The 24,658-nt window shown below is 46.9% G+C and overlaps 1 protein-coding gene across 2 annotated transcripts; it reads left to right on the plus strand.

The window, feature by feature from the left end:
* Positions 1 to 757: 757 nt before the first annotated feature.
* On the plus strand, positions 758 to 13,284 carry Armcx4 (armadillo repeat containing X-linked 4). Of its 2 annotated transcripts, XM_036174136.1 has the most exons (8): positions 758 to 871; positions 1,378 to 1,448; positions 2,230 to 2,319; positions 2,650 to 2,732; positions 3,018 to 3,109; positions 3,418 to 8,309; positions 8,958 to 9,983; positions 10,050 to 13,284. In XM_036174136.1, the coding sequence occupies exons 6-8, from the start codon at positions 3,546 to 3,548 to the stop codon at positions 12,057 to 12,059; spliced, it is 7,800 nt and encodes a 2,599-aa protein (XP_036030029.1). In that variant the 5' UTR covers positions 758 to 871; positions 1,378 to 1,448; positions 2,230 to 2,319; positions 2,650 to 2,732; positions 3,018 to 3,109; positions 3,418 to 3,545; the 3' UTR covers positions 12,060 to 13,284. The 2 variants fall into 2 exon arrangements, with proteins under 2 accessions (XP_036030029.1, XP_036030026.1); XM_036174133.1 differs by having other exon boundaries at positions 8,958 to 13,284.
* Positions 13,285 to 24,658: the final 11,374 nt, after the last annotated feature.

Genomic DNA, 24,658 nt, shown 5'->3' on the forward strand with positions numbered 1-24,658 from the left:
TTCCATTATCTCCGTGAAACTATCAAGTTTTGAAATCCGAACGTCTTTCCAAAGATGAATTTGCCGATTGCATTGAAAAACGGGCTGGCTTTGTTTAGGAAAAAAAATGTATTTAAAATGTCAGTAATTGCATCTATTTTCAAAGCTCCGAAGTAGTTTATAGCAACTAGACAACATTTTTTTAAGTGTCATAAAATTGTGTAAACGGATGAGTCTTTAACATTTTTACAACCTGAATATTTTCATGGCGAATGAAAATATCTTTACCGCATTTTCCCATCGCGGGGGGGAAAAGGATGTTGATAGAAAAAGGAATACAGACAAAGAAAGTGAAGGCTCTGGTTGCACGGTTTTCCTCTTTCTCTGGGCGATTTGGTGGGGGGTTGTTACTAAGGGAAGGCAGGTTGTATAGAGAGCCGGTGGGGGAGCGTTGGTATTGTATTCTGAGAGGAAAAGAAAGGCTTCCTCAAAGATGCAGAAAAGGCTCCAGCCAAGGCCTGGGAGTGGGTGGGGGTACAGACCCTTCCTAGTAACCAGGGACCGGTAAACTCCAACCGCTACATGGTGATGACACTTGTGGGCGCTCAGATTGGAGAGCGCGGAGATGAGTGACAGGGCGGGGCGCGCTGGGGCTCCGCGCAAAGATGCGAGGAGGGGGGGCGCCTGTGCAGGCTGAAGGGGGTCCTGTTGACTGCCTTCCGACCAGTGGGGGGTTGTGAGGGGGAGGGAGAGCGATGACGCGCGGCCCTCACGTGACCTGGAGCTGCAGAGCGACGCAGCCTTGGGTGCAGTCGTCATTCGCGTCTGGTCTCAAGCTCCCCGCTGCCCCGCGCGCGGCGGGCTGGCATCGGGCCCTGGGCGAGCGGAGCAGGTAAGGGGCCCGGAGCCGCCGCACCATAGCCCTGCTAGCCGCAGTCTCCGGGTTCGGCGGCGGTGCGGAGATAGATTGAGGAGGTGGGGTGTCCATGCTGGATCAAGTTCAAGGAGCCCTTCCCCTCCTATTCTCTCACGTCCCCCAGCCCCAGGCTGAATCTGCGCAAGGGAACCCTGTGCTTTGACAGGGCAGCCGGTGGGGAGAGTCTCTAGAGGGAGATGCAGAGGGAGATGTCCATCCTCTTTAATTAACTCCATCAATGGGCGCCCGCACATGTCCGCGGGCTTCCTGCTCCTTTCAGGGGAGGGACGCGCGCCACCGTGGCATTTGCTGAGAAAATGGTGGGCCTTAGTGCCTGGACGGCGGGCTCGGTAGGGGTGGTGTCTCAGAACGAGGGGGAGGGACCTTTGACAACCCGATTCCAAAAAGGAGAGTGTTGGGATGTGTGGCGTTGGTGCTGGCCTAAGCACTCAGTGCCTTTACTCTCTCCTTTTGGACAATAGTTCGATGTGTCTGTGGTGAGGCGAGGGAAAAACGGAGACAGAGACAAGAGAACCGCACAGGCTCCATGGAGGTTAGTGTGAGCACCAACACTGAACCGTTGAAGTTCTGTATGGATTCTATGCAGCCACGTAGGCACTGTTGTATTTGTGTGTGTGTGTGTGTGTGTGTGTGTGTGTGTGTGTGTGTGTGTGTGTGTTTGAATATACTGTATTTATATGTGAGTAGGATGTGGGGTGGGGCTAGCCTGGGAACTTTACCTAAGCTTTGTTTCCTTATCAGGCGTCGGACTTTTCACATAAATTCTATGCTGAATACCAGTATATTACAGATGGTTTTGATTTATGTCAGGTGATATTGAAAAATACCAATTCTTGTGTAGAAGAGCGGCACTATTGTTTGATAGAGGCTTTGGGGGATGGGATAATGATTTTGCAGAAGCAAAAGCCCTCCTCCACACCTTGTATCTTGTGCTGAGACTCCTAGAAATGCCTTTCAGGGAAGCAGATGGCAGGCTGTGATTGAAGAATCATGGGATCTGGGGCCTCCATCTCTTCCGCCATCCTCCAATTTTCAGATAGTCATGTCTACCTGACCATCTTGATAAAGGAAATGGTGGACTTTTGAGGAAAGATCTAGAATCCTACAGGTGGTTTAAAAAATAAATTTTCTCTTCCCTCCCCTTTTCTTTTTCCCCTCTCCCTCTCTGTGCTTTATTTCAGTGTAGATGAAGCCCTAGGTTATGCCTGAGTCTCTAAATCCCGAAAGGCAGGGTCGGGGGACACAGATGTTTCATGCTAGGCTATCAAAAGCACTCAGCACTCACCCTCTCTCTTTTCTTTGTCTGTTCCCAGGGCTTTTCATGTTTGAAGTAGGGCTTTTTAGTCCTGGAAGCAAGGGAAAGAGAGGGCGACTGTTTTGGAACTATGGAGGTTGATACGAAGGTGGGTAGTGGCTGGGGATGACAAAAGAGGGTGGGCTGAGCTTGAAAGGGCTTCAGTGAATGGCACTTCTGCCTTGTCTGCACATGGCTGCTTCCCCAATGCTGCAATACCACCTGTGAATTTCAGTCAGGGAACAGTGGGAATATTTGAGGGAGGGTGGACTGGGCTGTGACAAAGAAGGCTAGAGATGGACTCACAAGATCAGATACATTGTTAAAATGGACCAGGACCCTGGCGATGATGCAAGCCTTGCAGCCGAGAATTAGGGCGCTTATCTGTTCTACTAAGGACACAGTCTCCATTATCTCCTGTTTATCTACTTGCCTATAGCTCCTCCTGAATGTCTGCTTCAGAGTCTGAGATCATTGGAAGGAGGGAAGCAAAGAAGAAATCATCTCTGATCAGTATAACTGGTAAGAGGGTGGAGACTGTCTAGGCATGCCTCGAATGTGGGTTAGTGGAGACCAGTGTGCATTCCACAGGGACAGTCTGGAGGAGCTTTTTATTCCTTTTCACAGCATCGTTCTCCCCATTCCTGGTATTTCCCCTAACCCTTTACCTTAATTGGGGTCCATGGAAAAGAGTCTGACAGCACCTAAGAACATTGGGTAACCCAGAGGGAGTAAATGGCTAATAAAATGACTGCTCCATCAAGAACCAACTCCTCTCTATCTCTCCCTTTGTCTGCCTTTCTCTAGGTCTAAAGGTCTCGTGCCTGTATGTGCATTAGGGTGTTTCACCGAGCAAAAGAAGGGTAGAGGAGGAGGCTTGCTTCCTTCCTTCATTCCAGGTTTGTGTGAGTGGGGAATCTGTAATCATGGCAAGCAGAGAAGATCCCTTAAAACTCTAGTTCTGGGAGTTTCTGTTCCTCATCCTTCCATTGTCAGCCCTCCTGCCAGCCTTGACACAATTCCTTTTGCATAACAAAATGGCTGGACACTGGGGAGGCTAGGAAGAAATGATGAAAAGTTTGTTGATCTTTCTCCTCTCCCAGCAAGTACATCATTTCTACCCTTTCCTATTCCTGGTTGTATCAATCTGTATAATGCCGTAGAGTCAGAAGAGATGGTTAAATTCATTTCCTTCTTCCACTTCTAGGTCTACCTTGAGTGGCAGCTCTACTGGCCTGTAAGTGGTTAAACACCATTGCCCAGACACACCATCTTCTTCTTTCCTAGCCTGAGTGAGCCCTATACATTGTTCCTGCCTTCAGCAGGGGTGATTACATGGGCCGAGTTCAGGATGTGGGCTGGGCAACTGCAGGACTGGTGATCTGGGCTGGCACTTGCTACTGCATTTACAGATTAACCAAGGGAAGATCACAGAGTGGGAGCAGAGTTGCCAGAAATGGGTCCAGAATCGAGACGGAGACTGAGGTTGGGGTACAGAACCAGACCTTGGCCACAAGTGAAGCCATGGGTGGAGCAGAGACTAGAGTCAAGACTGAACCGGAAACTGGAGAAGGAGGGGAGCCTGTGGCTGAAGCAGACCCCAAGGTCCCTGCTCTAGTTAGACCCAGTATCAACTGTCAGGCCGAGGCAATGCTTGAGGACGAGGTCGAGACTCATTCTGAGACTACTTCATTGGTGGAAACTGTGGTCATGACAGACGCAGTGACTTTTACTGAAGCCACAGCCAAAGCCAAAGACGTAACCATGAAAGAGGCAGTCACGCAAACTGATGTTGAGACCGAGGAAGTAGGCAAGAAAGAGGCAGTGACACAGACCAAAGCTAAAGCTTGGGAAATGGCTGGCAGGGCAGAGGTCAAGAAAGAAGCAATGACCCAGACCAAAGCAGAAGCTCCTCCATTGGCTGAAAAAGAGACAGAGATTAACAGAGTAACAGTGACTCAGAGTGAGGTCTTGGCAGTCACCAAGGAAGTAGTCAAGATTGGAACCATGAATGAGACTGGAATTGTGGCAGAAGCCATGGTAAGAACACTGGAAGAGACTGTGAGTGTGACTAGAACTCAATCTGAGACTAGGCTTGGTGTCACAGTTGATACTAGTGAAAATCCCATTGATATGCCCCTTGTAGTGGCTGGAGTGGACGTGAAGTCCTATGCACAGACTCAGGCTGTGGACATAATCCAAACTGATGACATGATCGGTGATGAGGTTGACGACAAGGGGAATCTCAAAAGCACGTCTGAGGCAGGGTCTGAGGTAGATACAAAGGCTTCTGATCAGCCTCATATTGTTGCCAACATTCTGGCTGAAGCCGTGCCAGAGGCAAGGGGTGATGCTTGTGATAATGCAAATGGCATTTGTGAAGCAGAGGCAGATATGACAGCTTGTGTAGTACAACCTGAGACTGTGGCCACGATAGAGGCTGAGGCAACATCTATTACCACCACGATTGGTGATGGGGAAGATGCCCATGTTGTACTTAAGGCAGTGACTGGTGCTGACATGACTGATACCGATCCTCAAGCAGTAACCAGTGATCAGACTGAAGCCATGCCTGATGCCAAGGTTAAGGGTAAAGGGAATGCCACTGCCATGGCTAAAGCAGGGACCAAAGCAAATACAAAAACCAATTTGCAGAGTGATGCCTTGCCTGATACAGAGGATAAAAACAGAAGCGATCCCAATGATGTGGCTAAGGCAGAGGCTAGTGGAGACGTGGTTTCCTGTATCCAGACTGAGCTTGTGGCCAATGCCCAGGGTGATGACTTGCCCGATAGCAAAATCAAGGCTAAGGACAATGCCAATACCATATCTAAGGAAGGGGCTCAGGCTATGGCCCAGAGCCAAGGTGAAGCCTTACCTAATACTAAAGGTAAGGCTAGAGGCAAAGCCAAAGCCAAGTGTAAGGCAGGAGCTGCGACGGATGTGAAAACCTGTGCCCAGCCTCAAGCTGGGACGAAAACACAAGCTGAGGCCTTGTCTGATTCCAAGGTTGATAGCAAAGGTGACTCTAATGCCGCTTCTAAAGCAGGGGCGAAGGCAGACAGTTGCCAGAATGAGGCCCTGCCTGGCACTAAGAATAAGGTCAAGGGCAATCCAAATCCTATGCCTAAGGCAGAGGCTGGGACGGCTACAGTGGGCTCTGCCCAGACCAATGTTGTGACCAGTTCCCAGGGCGAGAGTGCACCTGGTGCCAAGAATAAGGTCAAGGGTAATCGCAATTCTGTGCCGAAAGCAGGGGCTGTGCCAGACACTACGGATTCTGTCCAGTCCCAGATTGTAGCCACTTCCCACAGTGAGAACTTACCTGGTGCCAAGAATAAGGTTAAGAGCAATCCCAATGTTGTGCCTAAGGCAGAGGCTGGGGTGGGTGCCTGTCCCCAGTCTGTGGCCATTTCCCAGGGTGTTGCCTTGACTGGTACCAAGACCAAGGCCAAGGCCAATTCTAGTGCTGGGTCTAAACCAGATGCTGGGGCAGGTACAATGGGCTCTGTCAAGGCTGTGGTCAGTTCCCAGGGCGAGACGGTACCTGGTTCCAAGAGTAAGGTTAAAGGTAGTGCCAATGCTGTGCCTAAGGCAGAGGCTGGGGCAAGTACAATACTGGCTTTGGCTTCTTCCCAGGCGGAGGCCTTGCTTGGTGCCAGAAATAAGGTCAGGGGCAATTCCAACACTGTGCCTAAGGCAGAGGCTGGGTCAGGTGCGAGGGTCTCTGCCCAGTCCCAGGCTGTGGTCAGTTCCCAGAATGAGACTTTGCTTGGTGCCAGGAATAAGGTCAGATCCAACGCTAGTACTAAATCAGGAGCCAAAACAGGTACAAGGAGCTCTGCTCAGCCCCAGGCTGTGGCCAGTTCCCAGAATGAAGCCTTGCTTGGGGCAAGGGATAAAGGTATGTCTGGTTCACAGGTGGGAGCCACTGTAGACAATAAGATGTATGCAAGGCCAGTGGCAGGTGCTGTGCCCACTTCTGAAGTCGTGAGTGGGGTAGGTGCTCAGCCTAACATGCACGATTATTACTGGAATGGGATTGGTGTTGAGGACTGGATTGCTGCCGAGCGGTGGATCAAATTTAGGTTTCAGACCATGGATGGAGACTGGGAGAATGGTGTATCCTGGACTGAGGATGAGAATGCAGCCAATGTCGGGCCCTGGAATGGGGCTAATGAGAAGACTGGCATTGTTAGTTCCTGGGCTGTGGCTTGTGATGAAAACAGCATTAAGTCCTGGACTGGGACTAGGCCTGAGAATGAGGTTGCTCTTGGGTCCTGGGTAGGTGCTGGTGACCAGGCCAGTGGGGCACTCTGGGCAGGAACTCAGGCTGCTGAGGCCAGTGGAGGTTCCTGGACTGGGGCTGAGAACCAGATCGGTGCAGGTTCTTGGGTTGTCTCTGGAAACCAGGCTATTGCAGGGCCCTGGGCTGTGAGTCAGGTCAGTGATGGGTCATGGCCTGCAGTCCAGGCCAGTGGAGTGTCCTGGGTAGTGGACCAGGCTACTGGGACCTGGACTGTGGCTGACAATCAGGCTGGTGCTGTGTCTTGGACTGGAGCTGGCAATATAGTTAGTATTGGATACTGGACTGGGGCTGTAGACCAGACCAATGCAGTGGCCTGGACAGGGACTGGTGATCAGGCTGGTGGGGAGGCCAAGCCAAGGTTGGAAGATCAGGCCAGTGAAAAGGGCACCTGGGCTGGAGCCGGTGTCCAGACCAGTGGAGAGTCCAGGTTGGGACCTGAGGATCAGTCCAGTGGAAGGTCTTGGACTGAGACTGTAGACCAAGCTAGTGCAGTATCCAGGCTTGGGACTGTAGATCCATCTGGTGGTGCATCCTGGGCTGGCACTGGGGACCAGGCTGGCGGAGTATCTACATCAGGGTCTGCAGACCAGTCTGATGGTGGATCCAAACCTGGTTTTGAGAATCAGACCAGTGGTGAAAGGTCTTGGACTGGCACTGTTGGCCAGGCTAGTGGAGGGTCCAAGTCAGTGCCTGAGGATCAGTCTGCTGGAAGATCCTGGGCAGATTCTGGAAACCAGCTCAGTGGAGGGTTCTTGGTTGGGCCTTTGGACCAGGCCAATGGAGAGTCTCAGCCTGGGTCTGGAGAACTGGCTGCTGGTAGAGTAGATCAGTCCAGTGGAGGAGGATGCTGGGCTGGTTCTGGGGACCAGTCTGGTGGAGAGTCTAGGATGCGGCCCAGGGACCAATCTAATGGAGAGTCTTGGCCTGGCACTGGAGATCAGACCAGTGGATGGTATTGTACTTACACTGGGAGTCAGACCATTGGAGGAGGCTCTTGGGGTGGGGCTAGTGGTCAGGACGTTGGAGGGTCGAAGCCCGTGCAGGTGAACCAGACTGCTAGTGGATCCTGGCTTGTCACTGGGACACAGATCAGTGGTGTGTCCTGGACTGGTGATCAGGTTGGTGGCTGTTCCAAACCTGGATTTGAGGATCAGGCCATTGGAGGAGGATTCTGGGCTAGTGCTGGGGACCAGGCCACTGGAGGGTCCAGGCCAGCTGTGTCTGAGGATCAGTCTAGTGGAGGAGTTTCCTGGGGTGGAGCTGGAAGTCAGGTCAGTGGAGGGTCCTGGGTTGGGCCTGTGGATCAGACTAGTGGCTGTTCTAAATCTGGATTTGAAGATCAGACATGTGGAGAATCCTGGCCTGGGTCTAGGCCTAGTAATGAAGCCAGTGGAGGATCTAGGCTAGATACGCAAGACCAGGCCAGTGGAAGATTCCTTGTAAGTGCTGAGGTGGAGGCCAATGAAGGATTTTGGTTTGGGCCTGGGAGTGAGGCCTTTATAGGGTCTTGGTGCTGGACAGAAGAAGCTACTATTTTGCCTATAGCTGATTTTAAAGATGAGGCCAGTGTTGAATCCACATCAGGTACTAAGGAAGAAGCCACCATTAGTTCTGGATTGGGGGATGAAAAGAAGACCAGTACTGAGGAGACAGTTTTTACGGGCACCTGTGTTGGAGGTGAGGCTGAGACTGCGGCTGGAACTGAGGCTGAAGTTGAGACAGAGGCTGAGGTTAGAGCTGAGGCTGAGGCTGGAGCTGGGCCTGAGGCTGGAGCAGAGACCAGGGCAGAGGCTGGGCCTGAGGCTGGAGCAGAGACCAGGGCAGAGGCTGGGCCTGAGGCTGGAGCAGAGACCAGGGCAGAGGCTGGGCCTGAGGCTGGAGCAGAGGCCGGGGCAGAGGCTGGGCCTGAGGCTGGAGCAGAGACCAGGGCAGAGGCTGGGCCTGAGGCTGGAGCAGAGACCAGGGCAGAGGCTGGGCCTGAGGCTGGAGCAGAGACAGAGGTGGAGGCCGAGGTGGGAGCAGAGACCAGGGCAGAGGCTGGGCCTGAGGCTGGAGCAGAGACAGAGGTGGAGGCCGAGGTGGGAGCAGAGACCAGGGCAGAGGCTGGGCCTGAGGCTGGAGCAGAGACAGAGGTGGAGGCCGAGATGGGAGCAGAGACCAGGGCAGAGGCTGGGCCTGAGGCTGGAGCAGACACAGAGGCTGGGCCTGAGGCTGGAGCAGAGACCAGGGTAGAGGCTGGGCCTGAGTCTGGAGCAGAGACCAGGGTAGAGGCTGGGCCTGAGTCTGGAGCAGAGACCAGGGTAGAGGCTGGGCCTGAGGCTGGAGCAGAGACCAGGGCAGAGGCTGGGCCTGAGTCTGGAGCAGAGACAGAGGTGGAGGCCGAGGTGGGAGCAGAGACCAGGGCAGAGGCTGGGCCTGAGGCTGGAGCAGACACTGAGGCTGGGCCTGAGGCTGGAGCAGAGACCAGGGCAGAGGCTGGGCCTGAGTCTGGAGCAGAGACAGAGGTGGAGGCTGAGGTGGGAGCAGAGACCAGGGAAGAGGCTGGGCCTGAGTCTGGAGCAGAGACAGAGGTGGAGGCCGAGATGGGAACAGAGACCAGGGCAGAGGCTGGGCCTGAGGCTGGAGCAGACACAGAGGTGGAGGCCGAGGTGGGAGCAGAGACCAGGGCAGAGGCTGGGCCTGAGGCTGGAGCAGACACAGAGGTGGAGGCCGAGGTGGGAGTAGAGACGAGGGCAGAGGCTGGGCCTGAGGCTGGAGCAGACACAGAGGTGGAGGCCGAGGTGGGAGCAGAGACCAGGGCAGAGGCTGGGCCTGAGGCTGGAGCAGACACAGAGATGGAGGCCGAGGTGGGAGCAGAGACCAGGGCAGAGGCTGGGCCTAAGTCTGGAGCAGAGACAGAGGTGGAGGCTGAGATGGGAGCAGAGACAGAGGTGGAGGCCAAGGTGGGAACAGAGACCAGGGCAGAGGCTGGGCCTGAGGCTGGAGCAGACACAGAGGTGGAGGCCGAGATGGGAGCAGAGACCAGGGCAGAGGCTGGGCCTGAGGCTGGAGCAGAGACCAGGGCAGAGGCTGGGCCTGAGTCTGGAGCAGAGACAGAGGTGGAGGCCAAGGTGGGAACAGAGACCAGGGCAGGGGCTGGGCCTGAGGCTGGAGCAGACACAGAGGTGGAGGCCGAGGTGGGAGCAGAGACCAGGGCAGAGGCTGGGCCTGAGGCTGGAGCAGACACAGAGGTGGAGGCCAAGGTGGGAGCAGAGACCAGGGCAGAGGCTGGGCCTGAGGCTGGAGCAGACACAGAGATGGAGGCCGAGGTGGGAGCAGAGACCAGGGCAGAGGCTGGGCCTGAGGCTGGAGCAGACACAGAGGTGGAGGCCGAGGTGGGAGCAGAGACCAGGGCAGAGGCTGGGCCTGAGGCTGGAGCAGACACAGAGATGGAGGCCGAGGTGGGAGCAGAGACCAGGGCAGAGGCTGGGCCTGAGGCTGGAGCAGACACAGAGATGGAGGCCGAGGTGGGAGCAGAGACCAGGGCAGAGGCCGGGGCAGCAGCTGCAGCTGATTCTGAGACTGGAACTGAGGCTGCTCCTAGAGTTGTTGCAGAGGGTGAGGCTGAAGCTGGAATGGGAGTTTGGTCCTGGGAGGGAGATGCAGCCTCTAAAGGGTCTAGGCTTGGGGCTGAGGCTGGAGTTGGGGGAGGGGCTGAGGCTGAAGCTGAGACTGAGAATAGCATGGGATTTTGGTTCTGGGATGGAGATGCAGCTACTAAAGGATCTAAGCTTGGAGCTGAGGCTGAGGCTGGAGTTGTGGCTGAGGCTGAGGCTGGAATTGGGGCAGAGGCAGAGGCTGAAGCTGTGGCTGAGACCAGCATGGGATTTTGGTTTTGGGATGGAGATGCAGCCACTAAAGAGTCTAAGCTTGAGGCTGAGGCTGAGGCTGGGGCTGAATCTGTGGCTGAGACCAGCATGGAATTTTGGTCCTGGGATGGAGATGCAGCCACTAAAGGGTCTAGGCATGGGGCTGAGGCAGAGGCTGGGGCTGGAGTTGTGGCTGAGGCTGGGGCTGGAGTTGTGGCCGAGGTTGGGGCTGAGACCAGAATGGGGTTTTGGTTTTGGAAGGAAGACTCAACCACTAAAGGGTCTAGGCTTGGGGCTGAGGCTGGGGCTGGAGTTGTTGCAGAGGGTGGGGCTGAAGCCAGAATGGAGTTTTGGTCCTGGGAGGGAGATGCAGCCTCTAAAGGGTCTATGCTTGGGGCTGAGGTAGAGGCTGGCTTAGGGTCTTGGACTTTCGCTGCAGATGTAAATGATGATGATGAAGAAGATGATGATGATGATGATGAGCTAAGTAGAGAATCCAGCCCTGGTATTGAAGAGATCAGTCTAAGAAACTTGTTTGGGGCTGACAGTGAGGACAATAATGACCTCAGATCTACAAATGAAAAAGATGCCAATTCTGATTCTGGGACTGGGGATAAGGTCAGCACTAAAGATAAGTTTGATGCTGCTGATGGAGTTGACATCCGATCTTGGTTCTGCACTGGCAATGAAAACAGATGTGAGGATGAGTCTACATCTCAGGTGAAAGCCAAAAAGTCAACTGAACCAAGAGGCATATATCCATCCATGGTCCCTGGGGCAGGAATGGGTGTATGGGATGGAACCATAATGTGTTCAGAAAGCAAGCTATTACAGCAAAGCAGCTTTCCAGGCGAAGACGGCTTCAGAAAGCAAGTCAATACTGGAGACAAGGTGCATTCCTGCAACTGCCGCTGCAAGCGGGATGTTAATCTGGATCCACAAGATCTTGAGAAACTCATTTGCATGATTGAAATGACTGAAGATCCTTCTGTGCATGAGATAGCCACGAATGCTCTATATAACAGTGCTGATTATCCTTTTCCACAGGAAATTGACCGGAATATAGGTGGAATTTCAGTTATCCAAAGCTTATTGGGTAATCCCTACCCTACTGTCCGCCAGAAGGCTTTGAATGCATTGAATAATCTCTCAGTTGCTGCTGAAAACCATAGAAAGGTTAAGACATACTTAAGTCAAGTATGCGAAGATACTGTCACCTACCCCTTAAACTCAAATGTGCAAGTGGCTGGACTAAGGCTGATAAGACAGCTGACTATTACTAGTGAATATCAGCACATGGTTACCAATTACATTTCAGAATTTCTCCGTTTGTTGGCCATGGGAAGTGGAGAAACTAAAGACCATGTTTTGGGAATGCTTGTGAATTTCTCTAAAAATCCATCCATGACAAAAGACTTGCTCATTGCCAATGCACCAACAGCACTGATTAACATCTTTAGCAAGAAGGAGACGAAAGAGAATATCCTTAATGCCCTTTTACTTTTTGAAAATATAAATCATCATTTTAAAAAAAGAGCAAAAACATATCCTCAAGACAGGTTCAGTAAAAGTTCCCTGTATTTTCTGTTTCAACGACCTAAAGCCTGTGCCAAGAAACTTAGAGCCTTAGCAGCAGATTGTAGTGACCCAGAGGTGAAAGAAAGGGTCGAAGTATTAATAAACAAACTCTGATTGGCTCTCTTTCCCCCAGAGTTTCAGTAATATTTTGGTTTTACATCCTGGACATGCTGTACATTGTAAATTACATTAGAATTTTGAAACTAATGTTGCCTATAAGGACCTATAGCTGGACAATTTTATGAACACCAAACGAATTCAAGCTTGTTCTGGAAATACATGTGTCAATTTTTATCTTGTCTGGATTGAGATATTTTTAGTATGCTTCATGAGCAGAAACCAAACTGATTCTTCATAAGTAAGGTAATCTTTGGTCCTTTGTGTGGACTTATGTTTATACATTTGAGACTTTATTTTTATGTCATCAATAAAGTTGTGTGTTTTAAGAAGCAAGAAAGAGGTATTGTCTTCATCCTTGGGTTTATGATCCGTTTAGAAATAAAATCAGGAGTCTTCTGGTCACAGATAGCAGATTCCCATCAGTGCTTAGAGGAAGCAGAAAATGCTGCCCAACTTATCAGTGCCCAGGGAATGTTTTATGGAAAAGGGGGTCTTTTAAAGCAAGCTGTGCTTGAATAAGATACAAAAGGTCAAAAGGCTATTTGAGGACGGAGAATTGGTGGAAGAAAGGCAAGGAAGTGGGAAATCCGGTTCTGGAGAACCTGCATAGAATGACTCAGGAGGGTCATGAGAGGAGAGAAAAAGGACCGAGGAAGTCAGCATGAATTCTGTCCATGGGGCACTTCTGACTGCCAGAGTGTCTGAATACTGTATGTACCCCTAGAAACAGCAAGGACTTCCACGACCAGAGGAGGAGAGGAAAATAATGTGATTGATTTGCGTCAGGATGCGTCCAAGTTGGAGCGAGGATAGGAATGGTGAGGAGAGGCAGGAAAACAAGCTAGGAAGCTACCATCATAGCAGAGGCAGGAGATGCTAAAACATCTGAAATGTCACTAGTTCCTGTGGGGTCCCAAGGACAGGATTTAAGTGAGAATTCTCTCCTTAGTGACTTATGATGTAGTCAAGCCCGCCCTTGAACTCCTAGCAATCCCCTAGCCTCAGTTTTCCAAGCGTTGGGAGTGGAGGCCTGAGTCCCTCCCTCCCTGCGCCTGGGATTTTTGTAGTGAGGAAGTGCTCCAGTTAATTCTGAGCACGTGTAAGGAGGATCAGTTTTATTTGAGGGTTGTGGAGCCCATGGGAACATGTCCTCTTTCACAGACAACTCTGGTGTCTATATAAGTGCATAAGAAAATTGTTTTGAATTAATAAGAAAATACAGTTGAAAGAAAAATAAATTTTAGTACTTGCATCAAGGTTTTTTGTTTTGTTTTGTTTTGTTTTGTTTTTTTAGTAAGATTGATTGCAGTGGGTTTTCACAGTACCGTCAAGCGTGATGGTGATGTTGGGATCCACAGGGGAGAATCCCAGTTTTCTTCCACCACACAGTACTGACAAGGGTACCTGTATATGTGTGTGAGCATCCAGACGGTGTGGCTGGCAGCCTATCAGGTGTGTTACTGAGCATTTCAGTCCTTGTCTACTGACTTTGTTTCCTTGTATTCAAAAAGAAAATAGGAAAAGGAAATTAGTAGGGGAAATAGATTTTTTAAGTTTTGCCTAGTTTGAGGGTGAAGGATGTATGTGGGATTCTTAAAGTTTATAGAAAATTGAAATACCTTTAAGCCCAGAACACACACACACACACACACTCACACGTATGTGTTTAATTGATCTTTTCCTAAGGTGACTGGGTCTGAGTTTGCCTCTGTTGTCACTGTTCTTAGCAAGTGGCAGAGGGCCATACACATCTCTCCTTTAGAATTTGTAATATTTCTATCCTATCTTTTATATTTTATTTTGTGGCATGTGTGTGTGTGTGTACACACGTGCGTGTCTGTCGAGGGAAGGGGCTTGCCATAGCACACATGCAGAGGTCAGAGGACCACTTGTAGGAGCTGGTTCTTTCATTCCACCATGTGGCTCTGGGGATCAAACTCAGGTTGTCAGGCTTGGCAGCAAGTGCCTTTACCCATTGAGCCATCTCACTCGCCCTGTGTATGCCCTTTCACCCAATACTTCTGTTTGTAGAAATCTATCTTTAGGAGCAAATACTCAGCTTGCAGTACGTTGTGCATCTTCAAGCTGTTCTGAAGGGTAAAAAAGTATAAGGTTATTTAAAGTAGACATCTGCATTTATGGCAGAGAATTTGGCATGCCATCCTCAGTAGGAAAACAGATTGTAAAAGCATATATACTTTCTATGAAGAAAAAAAAAGAGGTGCATTTCATGATCCCTAAGGGACTGGGGAGGTTGACTCAGTGATGTGTTTATATGCAATCATGGGGACCTACCTGAGTTTGGCTCTCCAGTATTCACGTAAAAAGCTAAACTGGCTGGCGGCAGTGGCATGCACCTTTAATTCCAGCAGATCCAGGCAGATCTCTGTGAGTTCGAGGCCAGCCTGGTCTACAGAGTGCAGGCACCACCAAAACTACACAGAGAAACCCTGTCTCAAGAAACCAAAACAATCAGACAAACAAACAAACAAAACAAAAACAAAAACAAAAACAAAAACAAAAAAACCTCAAAGCACTAAACTGGCCGAGTTTGCCTGTAATCCCTGTACTGTGCACTCAGGAACAAGATGATCACTACGACTTGCTGTTCAACCAGTCTAGACAATCGGTGAGCTCCAGGTTCAGTGAGTGACGGTGTTTGAAAATAACAACAACAACAGCAACAACAAAACAACCAAAGTGGAGGGCTGATGACATGGCTTAGCCTTAATAGCACTTGCTGCTCTTGCTAAGAACCTGAGAGCATTTCTCAGTGTCCATGTAGGGCAGCTCACAACCATCTGAAACTCCAGCTTCAAGGGATCTGACACCCTCTTCTGGCACCCATGGGAACCCACATACCTATAGTGTACATTAAGATATACATATACACATGAATTTTAAGAAATTAAATTAATCATTAAAAAATAAACCTCTAAAAAGGAGGAGATCCAGTCTACTGGGAAGACACCCAAGTTGACCTCTGGCTTCCTCATGCACATGCACACAAACACACATAAACACACCACGCATGTGCACACACACATAAACACATACACACACAATAAAAATAGCCTCTAAAATGAACTCTTATGTACTATGAGAACATTAACAATTTTATGGGTGTTAGTTAGACTGATGGAGATTTTATCATTTTTTAATTTTTTATTTTTTTGAGCTGAGGATCAAACCCAGGGCCTTGTGCTTGCTAGGTGAGTGCTCTACCACTGAGCTAAATCCCCAACCCATCTTTTTTTTAAAAGATATTCTTTTTTATTTATTTTTTGAGACAAGATCTCACTGTGTAGACCTTCCTGTCCTGAAACTCACCATGTAGACAAGGCTGGCCTTGAACTCACAGAGATCTACTTACCTCTGCCTCTTGAGTGCTGGTATTCGTTTTTTTAAAGATTTATTTTATTTATTTATTATGTATGCAATGTTCTGTCTGCTTGTCACATCAGAAGAGGGCACCAGATCTCAATATAGATGGTTGTGAGCCACCATGTTGTTGCTGGGAATTGAACTCAGGACCTCTGGAAGAGCAGTCAATGCTCTTAACTTCTGAGCCATCTTTCCAGCCCGAGTGCTAGTATTAAAGAGCTTTGTTATCACAGCTTCCTTTATATTTATATGTATGAGTGTTTACCTGCATGCATGTATGTGCACCATGTGTGTGCCTAGTGCTCTTAGACCAGAAAACAGTGTTGGATCCCCTGGAACTGTGAGCCACAATGTAGGTTCTGGGAACCAAACCAAAGTCCTCTGAAAGAGCAGCAAGTACTCTTAACTGATGAACCATCTCATCAGCCCCACCGGTTTTGTAAAACTCATCTGTACTTTATGATTTTTATATAATAATCATTTCTTATATAGTTTAGCCCAAGATTGAAGAATGCATTTGGAATGGGCAGGACTCCCAGTCACATTTGAAAACCTTAGATTAAAAGTCTAAATAAAGATTATATCTAAATATTTTGAAGGTATAATTTAAAGGCTCAAATGAGTGTTTAAATAAAACTGTGTTTAAAATTTTTATTCTCTTAAACTGTTCTGTAAGATGAAAGTATTATTGATCCATGTTCAATGGCACACACTTATTGTCCCAGCTAGTCAGAGGACTGAATTTGAAAGGGTGGACAAAATAGTGAGGTGTCATAAAAATAGAAGCAAAATAAAACAGCTCTCAAGTATACTGTTTGAGAACCACCACCATTTCACCACAAAGCTATGATATCACAGGCTAGGCATGGTGGTGCACACCTTTAATCCTAGCACTCAGAAGTAGAAGCAGGAGGGTTTCTGTAAGTTTGAGGCCAGCCTGGTTTACATAGTAAATGCCAGGACAGCCAGGTATATGTAGAGAGACCCTGTCTTAAAAACAAACAAACAAAAAAAGTATCACATTGTAATGAATTCTACCATCTGCTGCCCAGTCCCCCTACAGGAATAAAGTGCTTATTTCACTTGTTAAGAGTGATGTTAGTGGATAGCTGTTAGCTGTCATTACACTTCCAGAAATGCATCAACTGAAGACAGCCATCTCCCCAAGATCATTCCACCTTCTTGGGGGAATTTTGTGTCCATTGACTGATGGACATGGCTTGAGACAGCTTATTGGCTCCCTCTGTCCATTCCAGCTCCCCTCTCTTCCCTTTAGTGGGTGTTGATCCTATAGAATTCCCTAATAAAGCCATTCATGCTATACTCTGTCTTTGTCTGCTCCCTGGAGAACAACCCTTCAGGAATCAACACAAGCTGCTCAAGAAAGCCAACACTGGGATGACATATTCTAGGCAGATTTCTTGCCAACAAGTTGTCAGTGTTGGAACTAGTGGAACACTCTTCCATCATGGGTGGAAGATTGCATAGATCCAAATATGGAATGAGATGGTACAAGGATGGCTGGAGAGAATTTGCTAATGAAAGGGAAAGCATTGTCTGTCTGGCACCATATGTCAAAACTTGAAAAATGGTGCTGGAGACAAGGTGCATTAAGAGCACTTGTTCTTGCAGAGGATCCAAATTTGATTTCCAGCACCCATGTGGTAGTTTATAACCACCTGTAAGTCCCATTCCTGGGGATTCAATGCCCTCTTCTGACCTCTGTGGGCACCAGGCCTGTACATGGTGCAATACATGCATGCAGACAAAACACTCAACACATAAATAAAATACATAAATCTAAAAAACCATTTTAAATACTTTGACAAACATGGTATAAATTTTAGATATAGGGAAGGTTATTAAATTTAATTGACATTTAAAAAACTGAAAAAGTAACAAAGAAATTAAATCCTAAAAGCTATATTCAAAAGTAAGAGAGCTTCCCTCACAGATTATGTAGAGCTTTGATGTACAGGAAGAGAAATATGAAGATCAGGCATTATTGAAAAAATAAGCTTCAAAGAAAGTTAAAATCATAACCAAATCTTCTGTTAGACCCAAGCCTTGACTGGAAGGATGCGTGACCTTGTGACCAGTAGGATGGAACCTCTTGATTGTTGTCCATAAATATTTTGTATCTCCTACATCACTCTGAATCCTTTAATTATTCAAAACTGTCTCATTTTGATGATTGAAGGGTGGAACTCCACCTTTCTTGAAGATTTAAGCCTGACTTTCCTCTTTAAGATGACATGGATTGACCCTGGAATCTGCTCTTCTCATCTTGGCCACTGGGCCTATAACTGGGACTAGACCACAGTACTAACCTCTCTGGGGTGTACTGGATGTGATAAGAAAGGAAAGGGAATATACAAGTAAGTACCTGCAAGATCTGACTGGCTCTCAGTGCCAGTAGGTACTGAGACAGTGTGCATAGGAGTGAAATCTCAGGAGCATGATTAGAGGGTCAGAGCACAAAATGGAATAGAGGCGGATAAATCAATGTGAGAGTCTTTCCAAGATTTAAAACCCCAGCAAAGATCCAGGAACCGATGTGAATTAATTAAAATGGCTCCTTAAAGTACGGGAAAACAAAAGCCCATATTGAGACACAAATGCCATCAAGGATGCTGGAAGAAGGGATTAAAGACTCAGATAAGAGGCCGCAGAGACGGCTCAGTGGTTAGGAGTATTGGCTGCCCTTCCAGAAGTTCCAAGTCCAATTAACAGCATCTACTTGGTGGCTCACAACCATCCATAGCTCCAGTTCCAGGGGATCTGACACCATTTTCTGGCCTCCCCAGCACTACATGCACATGGCATACAGACATACACTCAGACAAATCACCCATATACATAAAATAAAAAAGTTTTGTTTTGTTTTGTTTTTCAAGATAGGGTTTCTCTGTGTAGCTTTGCATCTTTCCTGGTTCTCGCTCTGTAGACCAGTCTGGCCTCGAACTCACAGAGATCCACCTGCCTCTGCCTCCCTAGTGCTGGATTAAAGGTGTGCGCCACCACCGCCACCACCGCCCGGCAAATAAAAGTTTTAAAACCACGAAATAAGTGAGAATGATAGAACTGTATTATATAATGTAGGGGAAATTTCCCAAGGACTATATGGCACTGGAAAATTCCAAGTGCATGCTAGTTAATGAAGCTAGGAGGATTCTCATTTCAGTGGTGTTCCTCTCTGGAGGCCTGGGCTCAGAGCACAAGAGTGTGCTGTGGATGGAAGAGTAACAGTAGACATGCTGATGTCTCTGAGACAATAGATCATTCAGGGATATCCTTAACTATTAGAGGGCAAGTGGATAGAAATACTGTCATGCTTTGTAAGAGCAGAGTAGGGGCTCAAGTGCCATAACCTGCAGAGACCCATGGGGATGATTAACAGTGCTACAGATGGATGACAGGTTAAGGCATGGTTAACAAGACATAGACAGTGCAAAAGCAGCTAATACACCACTCAAAAGAAATCAAAGGTGGTTGGGAGTCTGAAGGAAGTTAGGCCCTGTCCAGCTTGTGGTCCTAAGTCATTGAGAGCTTTCACTCTAGATTATGTTATTTGAAGGACTATCTCTTGATGTCCTTCATAGGAATTCATAGGAATGCTTCCTCAGTCTTTCCACCATCTCAGGTAACTATATGCTAAGGAAAGATGAATGACCAAATATTCTGAGGACAAACATTGGTTTTCAATTGCCTGTTATGGATACTCAAAGGACCCAAAATGTCATTACAGCCCCCAGGGTCCCATAAGAATATGGAAGCTAGGTATTAAATGAGGTCAAGTCCCAGGTCCAGCCCACAGTGAGCCCACTGAGTTCGGAGCTTGACCTCTTGGTTACTTTCATGATCTCTGAAGATTTAATTGGCCCCAGCCCCGTTGTTCTTTGTCCTGTTGAAGCAGTGCTATTAGTAGAGGAAAAGGCCAAGTGACTGCTTCTGAAATTGTATATGCTTTCCCTAGCCAACTTAGTATTTTTTTTTTTTTCCAGACAGGGTTTCTCTGTGTAGCTTTGAAGCCTGTCCTGGATCTTGCTCGGTAGACTAGGCTGGCCTTGAACTCACAAAGATCCGCATGCCCCTGCCTCCCGAGTGCTGGGATTAAAGGTGTGCGCCACCACCGCCTGGCCAACTTAGTATTTATAGCATACTGGAGGGAGTGTGTGGCACAAATCAGTGCCTCTTTTAAAGACCTAGAAATGATAGACATGGTCTCCATTATGCTTTCGTTTAATTAGCCAGTTTTGTGGCCTGCAAAATGTGGACAGTGTCTGGAAGATGATAGTAAATTATTGTCATCTCAACCAAGTAGTAAGGCTATTCCAAGCCCATGTCAGATATATGTAGTATTTCTGTTAGAGGAGATATATTATCATGGCCTTTGCATATAGTATTCAGCTATTGTGAAAAATGTGCTTGTCCTCCTCTCCTTATTGGACTGAACATCAAAAAAGTGTTTGGACGCACATAGTGTGAACAACACTCCACTTCTCATTTTTCCTCAAGGCTTTACTAATTCTTTTTTTTTTTTTTAAGATTTATTTATTTTATTATGTATGCTGTGTTCTATCTGCATGTTTCCCTGCAGGCCAGAAGAGGGCACCAGATCTCATTACAGATGGTTGTGAGCCACCATGTGGTTGCTGGGAATTGAACTCAGGACCTCTGGAAGAGCAAGCAGTGTTCTTAACCTCTGAGCCATCTCTCCAGCCCTCTACTAACTCTTATATCTCCTTTTTAAATATCATCTAAAGGAGTCTGTACAGCACTTCAGAAGGGGTAGCATGTTGGTTGCCTTGGTAAGACATATGCACTGTAGACGATAAGAGCCAAACTCTAGAAAGGACCAGAGGCTGGCCACATTAGGTATAACTTTTAGTGGTTGAATGGTCTGGGGAATGCCAGAAGATCCTTCTATATTAGGGTCAAATTAGGGCATTTTCAGAGTTCTTCACAAAGAAAGGAGCTCAACATTTGATAGGCCTCTTAGGTTCTGGAAGTAGCACATTTCACCCTATTTCTGTCTGCACATTGAGGAACAAAAGAAACTTCCAACCTTAAGTGGAGTCTATAGTGGAAGAAGATTCTATGGTCCCAAATAAAGTTTCAAGCCGTCCAGACACTTGGCCCATAAAAAAGACAGACCCTGTGGTATTTCATCCCATTCTTCAAAAATTATTTTTATTTATTTGTTTATTTGTTTATTTGTTTATTTGTTTATTTGTTTATTTATTTATATTTTATGTGCATTGGTGTTTTGCCATGGGTGTCAGGTCCTCTGGAACTGGAGTTACAGACAGTTGTAAGCTGCCGTGTGGGTGCTGGGAATTGAACCTGGGTACTCTGGAAGAGTAGTCAGTATTCTTAACCTTTGAACCATCTCTCCAGGCCCTATTCTTCAGAATTCTTAACAGAGTATGCTGAGAAATTCCACTACCTCTGCACTGAAATTTGATTTCTCTGATAGTTTATTTCCATTTCCTTCCTCTCATGGTTGGTTTCAGGAGTATTCCCTCAAAATATCATCTCACAATCTGCTTCCTGGGGAGTACAATTTGACAAAAGTTTTACAAATGTTATCTATCTGTCTGTTGATTTATGTATCTCTTCTAAAATCAAGAGTTACATGGGTTGTTTAATATTGCAAAATGTTCTTCAGCCTCCCTCTATATGCATCTGTTGTGAATATTGCACTAATTTTTTGTGCAAAAAAAGCTGGAAAATGCAGAGAAGCAATAAAATGGACACTGTATGCTACTTACTAGGGAATGATACTTTGTTAAGCAAAAGTACATCATGCTCATGCATTTGAGGCTTTGGCAACTTAGCTAGTATTTTCTTTTACTTAAATCTTTTTACCTTTTGAATTTTTGTTTCTTGCACTATGAAATAATGCTTGTCTTTTATATGAGGACTGACATAATTCACAAATCTTCATGCCATTTGGACATAGTTGTCTTTTGTTTAGATATGAAGAGGCATTTCCCTAGAGCCTGAATAGTGTGTCAAAGTGTAAATGTTTAAAGTTATCAATTGCAGGGGTTGGGGATTTAGCTCAGTGGCAGAGTGCTTGCCTAGCAAGCACAAGGCCCTGGGTTTGGTCCTCATCTCTGGAAAAACAAAAAGCAAAAATCAAAAAAATGGGATTAGGGATTTAGCTCAGAGGTAGAGCACTTGCCTAGCAAGTGCAAGGCCCTGGGTTCAATCCTCAGCTCTGAAAAAAAAAAAAGTTACCAATTGCACTGTGCCAGCAATGAGCGTCAGAATCCATGTGGCACAGGCATTCATGTGTTCCTTAACAGTTGTACGTATGTGTGTGAATGTGTGTGTCTCTCTCTCTCTCTCTCTCTCTCTCTCTCTCTCTCTCTCTCTCTCTCTCACACACACACACACACACACACACACACATCCAGAGAAAGAGAGCACAAAGCATGGGACTTATTAAGGCTTCCATGACCAATTCTAAGGGTTTTAAGTGTAGTGTAGTAGTGAGGGGCTTGGGCATTAGTGGAACAGTCCGTGAGAGTTAAGTGGTCTCATAGACAATTCTGTATTCAATAACAGTCTCAGAGCCCTGGGTTTTACTTCAATGTTTCAGTAATAGTCTCAGGTTCAGGGGTTAGTGTAAAGTTTCATTTATTGGCATTTGCTGGACTATGCACCTGTGGGGAAACATTTACTATCACTTATGAAGATGAAAATGAAATCCTCCTTTCTGGACAAAAAGGTCCCTTTAAGGGAATCACAGGAACTGATTTTTCCCTCAGAGGAAATCTAGTGCATTGGGAAGGGCTGGATAATCTGGAGTTGTGGATGACAGGGAAGCATATAAACAGTTCTCTTTTCTATTTCTATGAATTTGACTACTCCGGGAACTTCATATAAGTGGAGTCATACATGTGTCCTGTGATCAGCTCATTTCACCTAGTATAATGTTTTTTCTATTTATCTGCTCAGGTTACTAAAACAAAATATAATGAACTGGTGGTTTAAGCAACAGAAATTAATTTTCTGGAGGCTGGGATGTCTGAAATCAAGTTGTCAGCAGTTTCTAGTGAGGGCTTTCTTCAAGGCTGTCTTCTCACTGTATTCCTACATGACCCTTCCTGGATGCACTGGGGAAAGGCAGGAGACCAAAGAGGAGGGAGGGGGAGAGAGAGCTCTTAGATGTCTTCTCTTAGAAGAACACAAGGGCCATTGACGAACCAGCCTGCCTCCATCTTGGGCTTAAAAGCCATCTTATAGTAAAGACAAACTAGGTTCATTCCTGTTTATGATTAAACCTCTGTTTCTCAAGGATTGGGTTATGTCCCACCTGTAACCTTAACTACAAATGGTTCTGTACTGCCTGTTCCAGGAATGGCAATTGTGTCCTTGTTTCAAAAGTTGTTCAGAAAAGGGTTTTTTTTAAATATAAAAAGTTGTTTATAAATGTTGTAACTCTAACTTTGTTTCAAAAGGTTTATGACTATCTTGTTCCTACCATCTTGCTATATCCCGCTTGCAACCATGTCTTTGTTTCAAGAGGTCTTTAGGCCTAATGTTCTGCTCCTGTAACCTCACCTGTTTTGCTTGCCAGTGCCCCATTTGGAAACCTCCTACCCCTGAGCTATAAAAGCCTTGTCTTCCTCACCTCCAATGCTGACCTTTCAAACTCCGCCTTAGCGGTGGCAGCCCATGTACACAAATAAAAACTTTGCTCTAGTTAATTTGGCTATGTTGATTTGAGTCGTTGGTCTTTCTCCTCCCTTCTTTGGGATTAACACTATCTGTGGTCAGTCCCTGGAAGCCATGTAAAGGTGGAAGGAAAGAACTGACTCCACAAAACTGGTCCTGTGATTTCCACACAAGTGCTGCGGTGTGCATAAGCCATCCAACACTCAACTCACAACTAAGCAAATAAATAAATAATGTAAATTTAAACCAAGAATACTAGTTTTGCGAAAGTGTATGGAAGCTGGTGGAGGAAGGGAATAGGAAACTTATCTATGACAATTCAACAATAAAACCCATTACCTTTTATGCTAATCTAAAGAGGTCATTTAAAAATGTTATATAACTGGAAAATAGAAATTACTACGTGGCTTTTAGCTTTAAAATGTTAGCATTTCTGTGAAAGAATTATTTATTTCTTACCAGGCATTCAAAAATCCAAGGTGAAAAAGTGTGTGTGTGTGTGTGTGTGTGTGTGTGTGTGTGTGTGTGTGTGTGTGTATGTGATGGCATGCATGTGGAGGTAAGAAGACAACTTGTGAGAATTGGTTCTCTCCTTCCACCATGTGGGTCTAAGGGATCTAACTCAGGTCACCAGCTTGGTGGCAAGCACCTCTACCTACTGAGTCAAAGGTATAAGTTTTAACATTGAGGTATTATAAGTCTAAGACTCTCATAAATGACTCATAGTGCCTTTGCCAGAATCTGGTGAGCAGTAAAAATATCTATTCATAAATAGCTATGTCTTGTTGTGGCTGTACTTTAACTTTTGTTTGGTTTTTTAAGACAGAGTTTCTCTGTGTAGTTTTGGTGCATGTCCTGAATCTTGCTCTGTAGAACAGACTGGCTTCAAACTCACAGAGATCTCCTCTCCCTCTCCTCTCTCTCCCAGCTGAGGATCGAACCCAGGGCCTTGTGCTTGCTAGGTAAATGCTCTACCACTGAGATAAATCCCCAACCTGGTTTTAGAGCTCCTATTTCTGGGACATCACCTTGGGTTGAGAAAACCTGTGCACCCCTCTAGATGCAATTGAGTCTACACAATAGATTTAAGAGAATTGAAAACAAATGTGTCTCATAAATTTCAAAGTGATTTCCTCTATGAATGAACTGGAGCGAGCCCTTGATCCCGTGATTTCTTTGCATCTCTCAAAACGGAGAGTTGATGTAGGGACTTGAGAAAAGAGAATTATAGCACAATGCTTTCATTTAAATTCTGTCCTGTTTCACAGGGCCACGAGACAATACACCAGTTGTGGACATGAGCACCTCTGTGGACCCATAGGCTTTCCAGTTTCACATAGGTGAATTACATTGTGCAGAGTCAAACCAGGACAACAAAGTTTGCTTGGGAGTGTGGGATCAAGTGTGCAACAGAATTTTCTTCAGCTCCATGAGCTTAAACTCAATGCAGGTGATCCAAGGGGACCTCATGGGGAGACACATTCCCCTGAACATCACCTGGACATTCTTGGCACCAAAGA

Source organism: Onychomys torridus, chromosome X (assembly GCF_903995425.1).
Source record: "Onychomys torridus chromosome X, mOncTor1.1, whole genome shotgun sequence".
In the NCBI taxonomy this organism is placed as follows: Eukaryota; Metazoa; Chordata; class Mammalia; order Rodentia; family Cricetidae; genus Onychomys; species Onychomys torridus.

What these genes read in the sequence shown, in the direction of transcription:
- Armcx4 (XM_036174133.1), top strand. Translation starts at nt 3,546, where the DNA reads ATGGGCCGAGTTCAGGATGTGGGCTGGGCAACTGCAGGACTGGTGATC. An exon ending in GAGCAGAGACCAGGGCAGAG is followed by an intron (nt 8,310 to 8,957) that starts GCTGGGCCTGAG and finishes GCAGACACTGAG; the next exon opens with GCTGGGCCTGAGGCTGGAGC.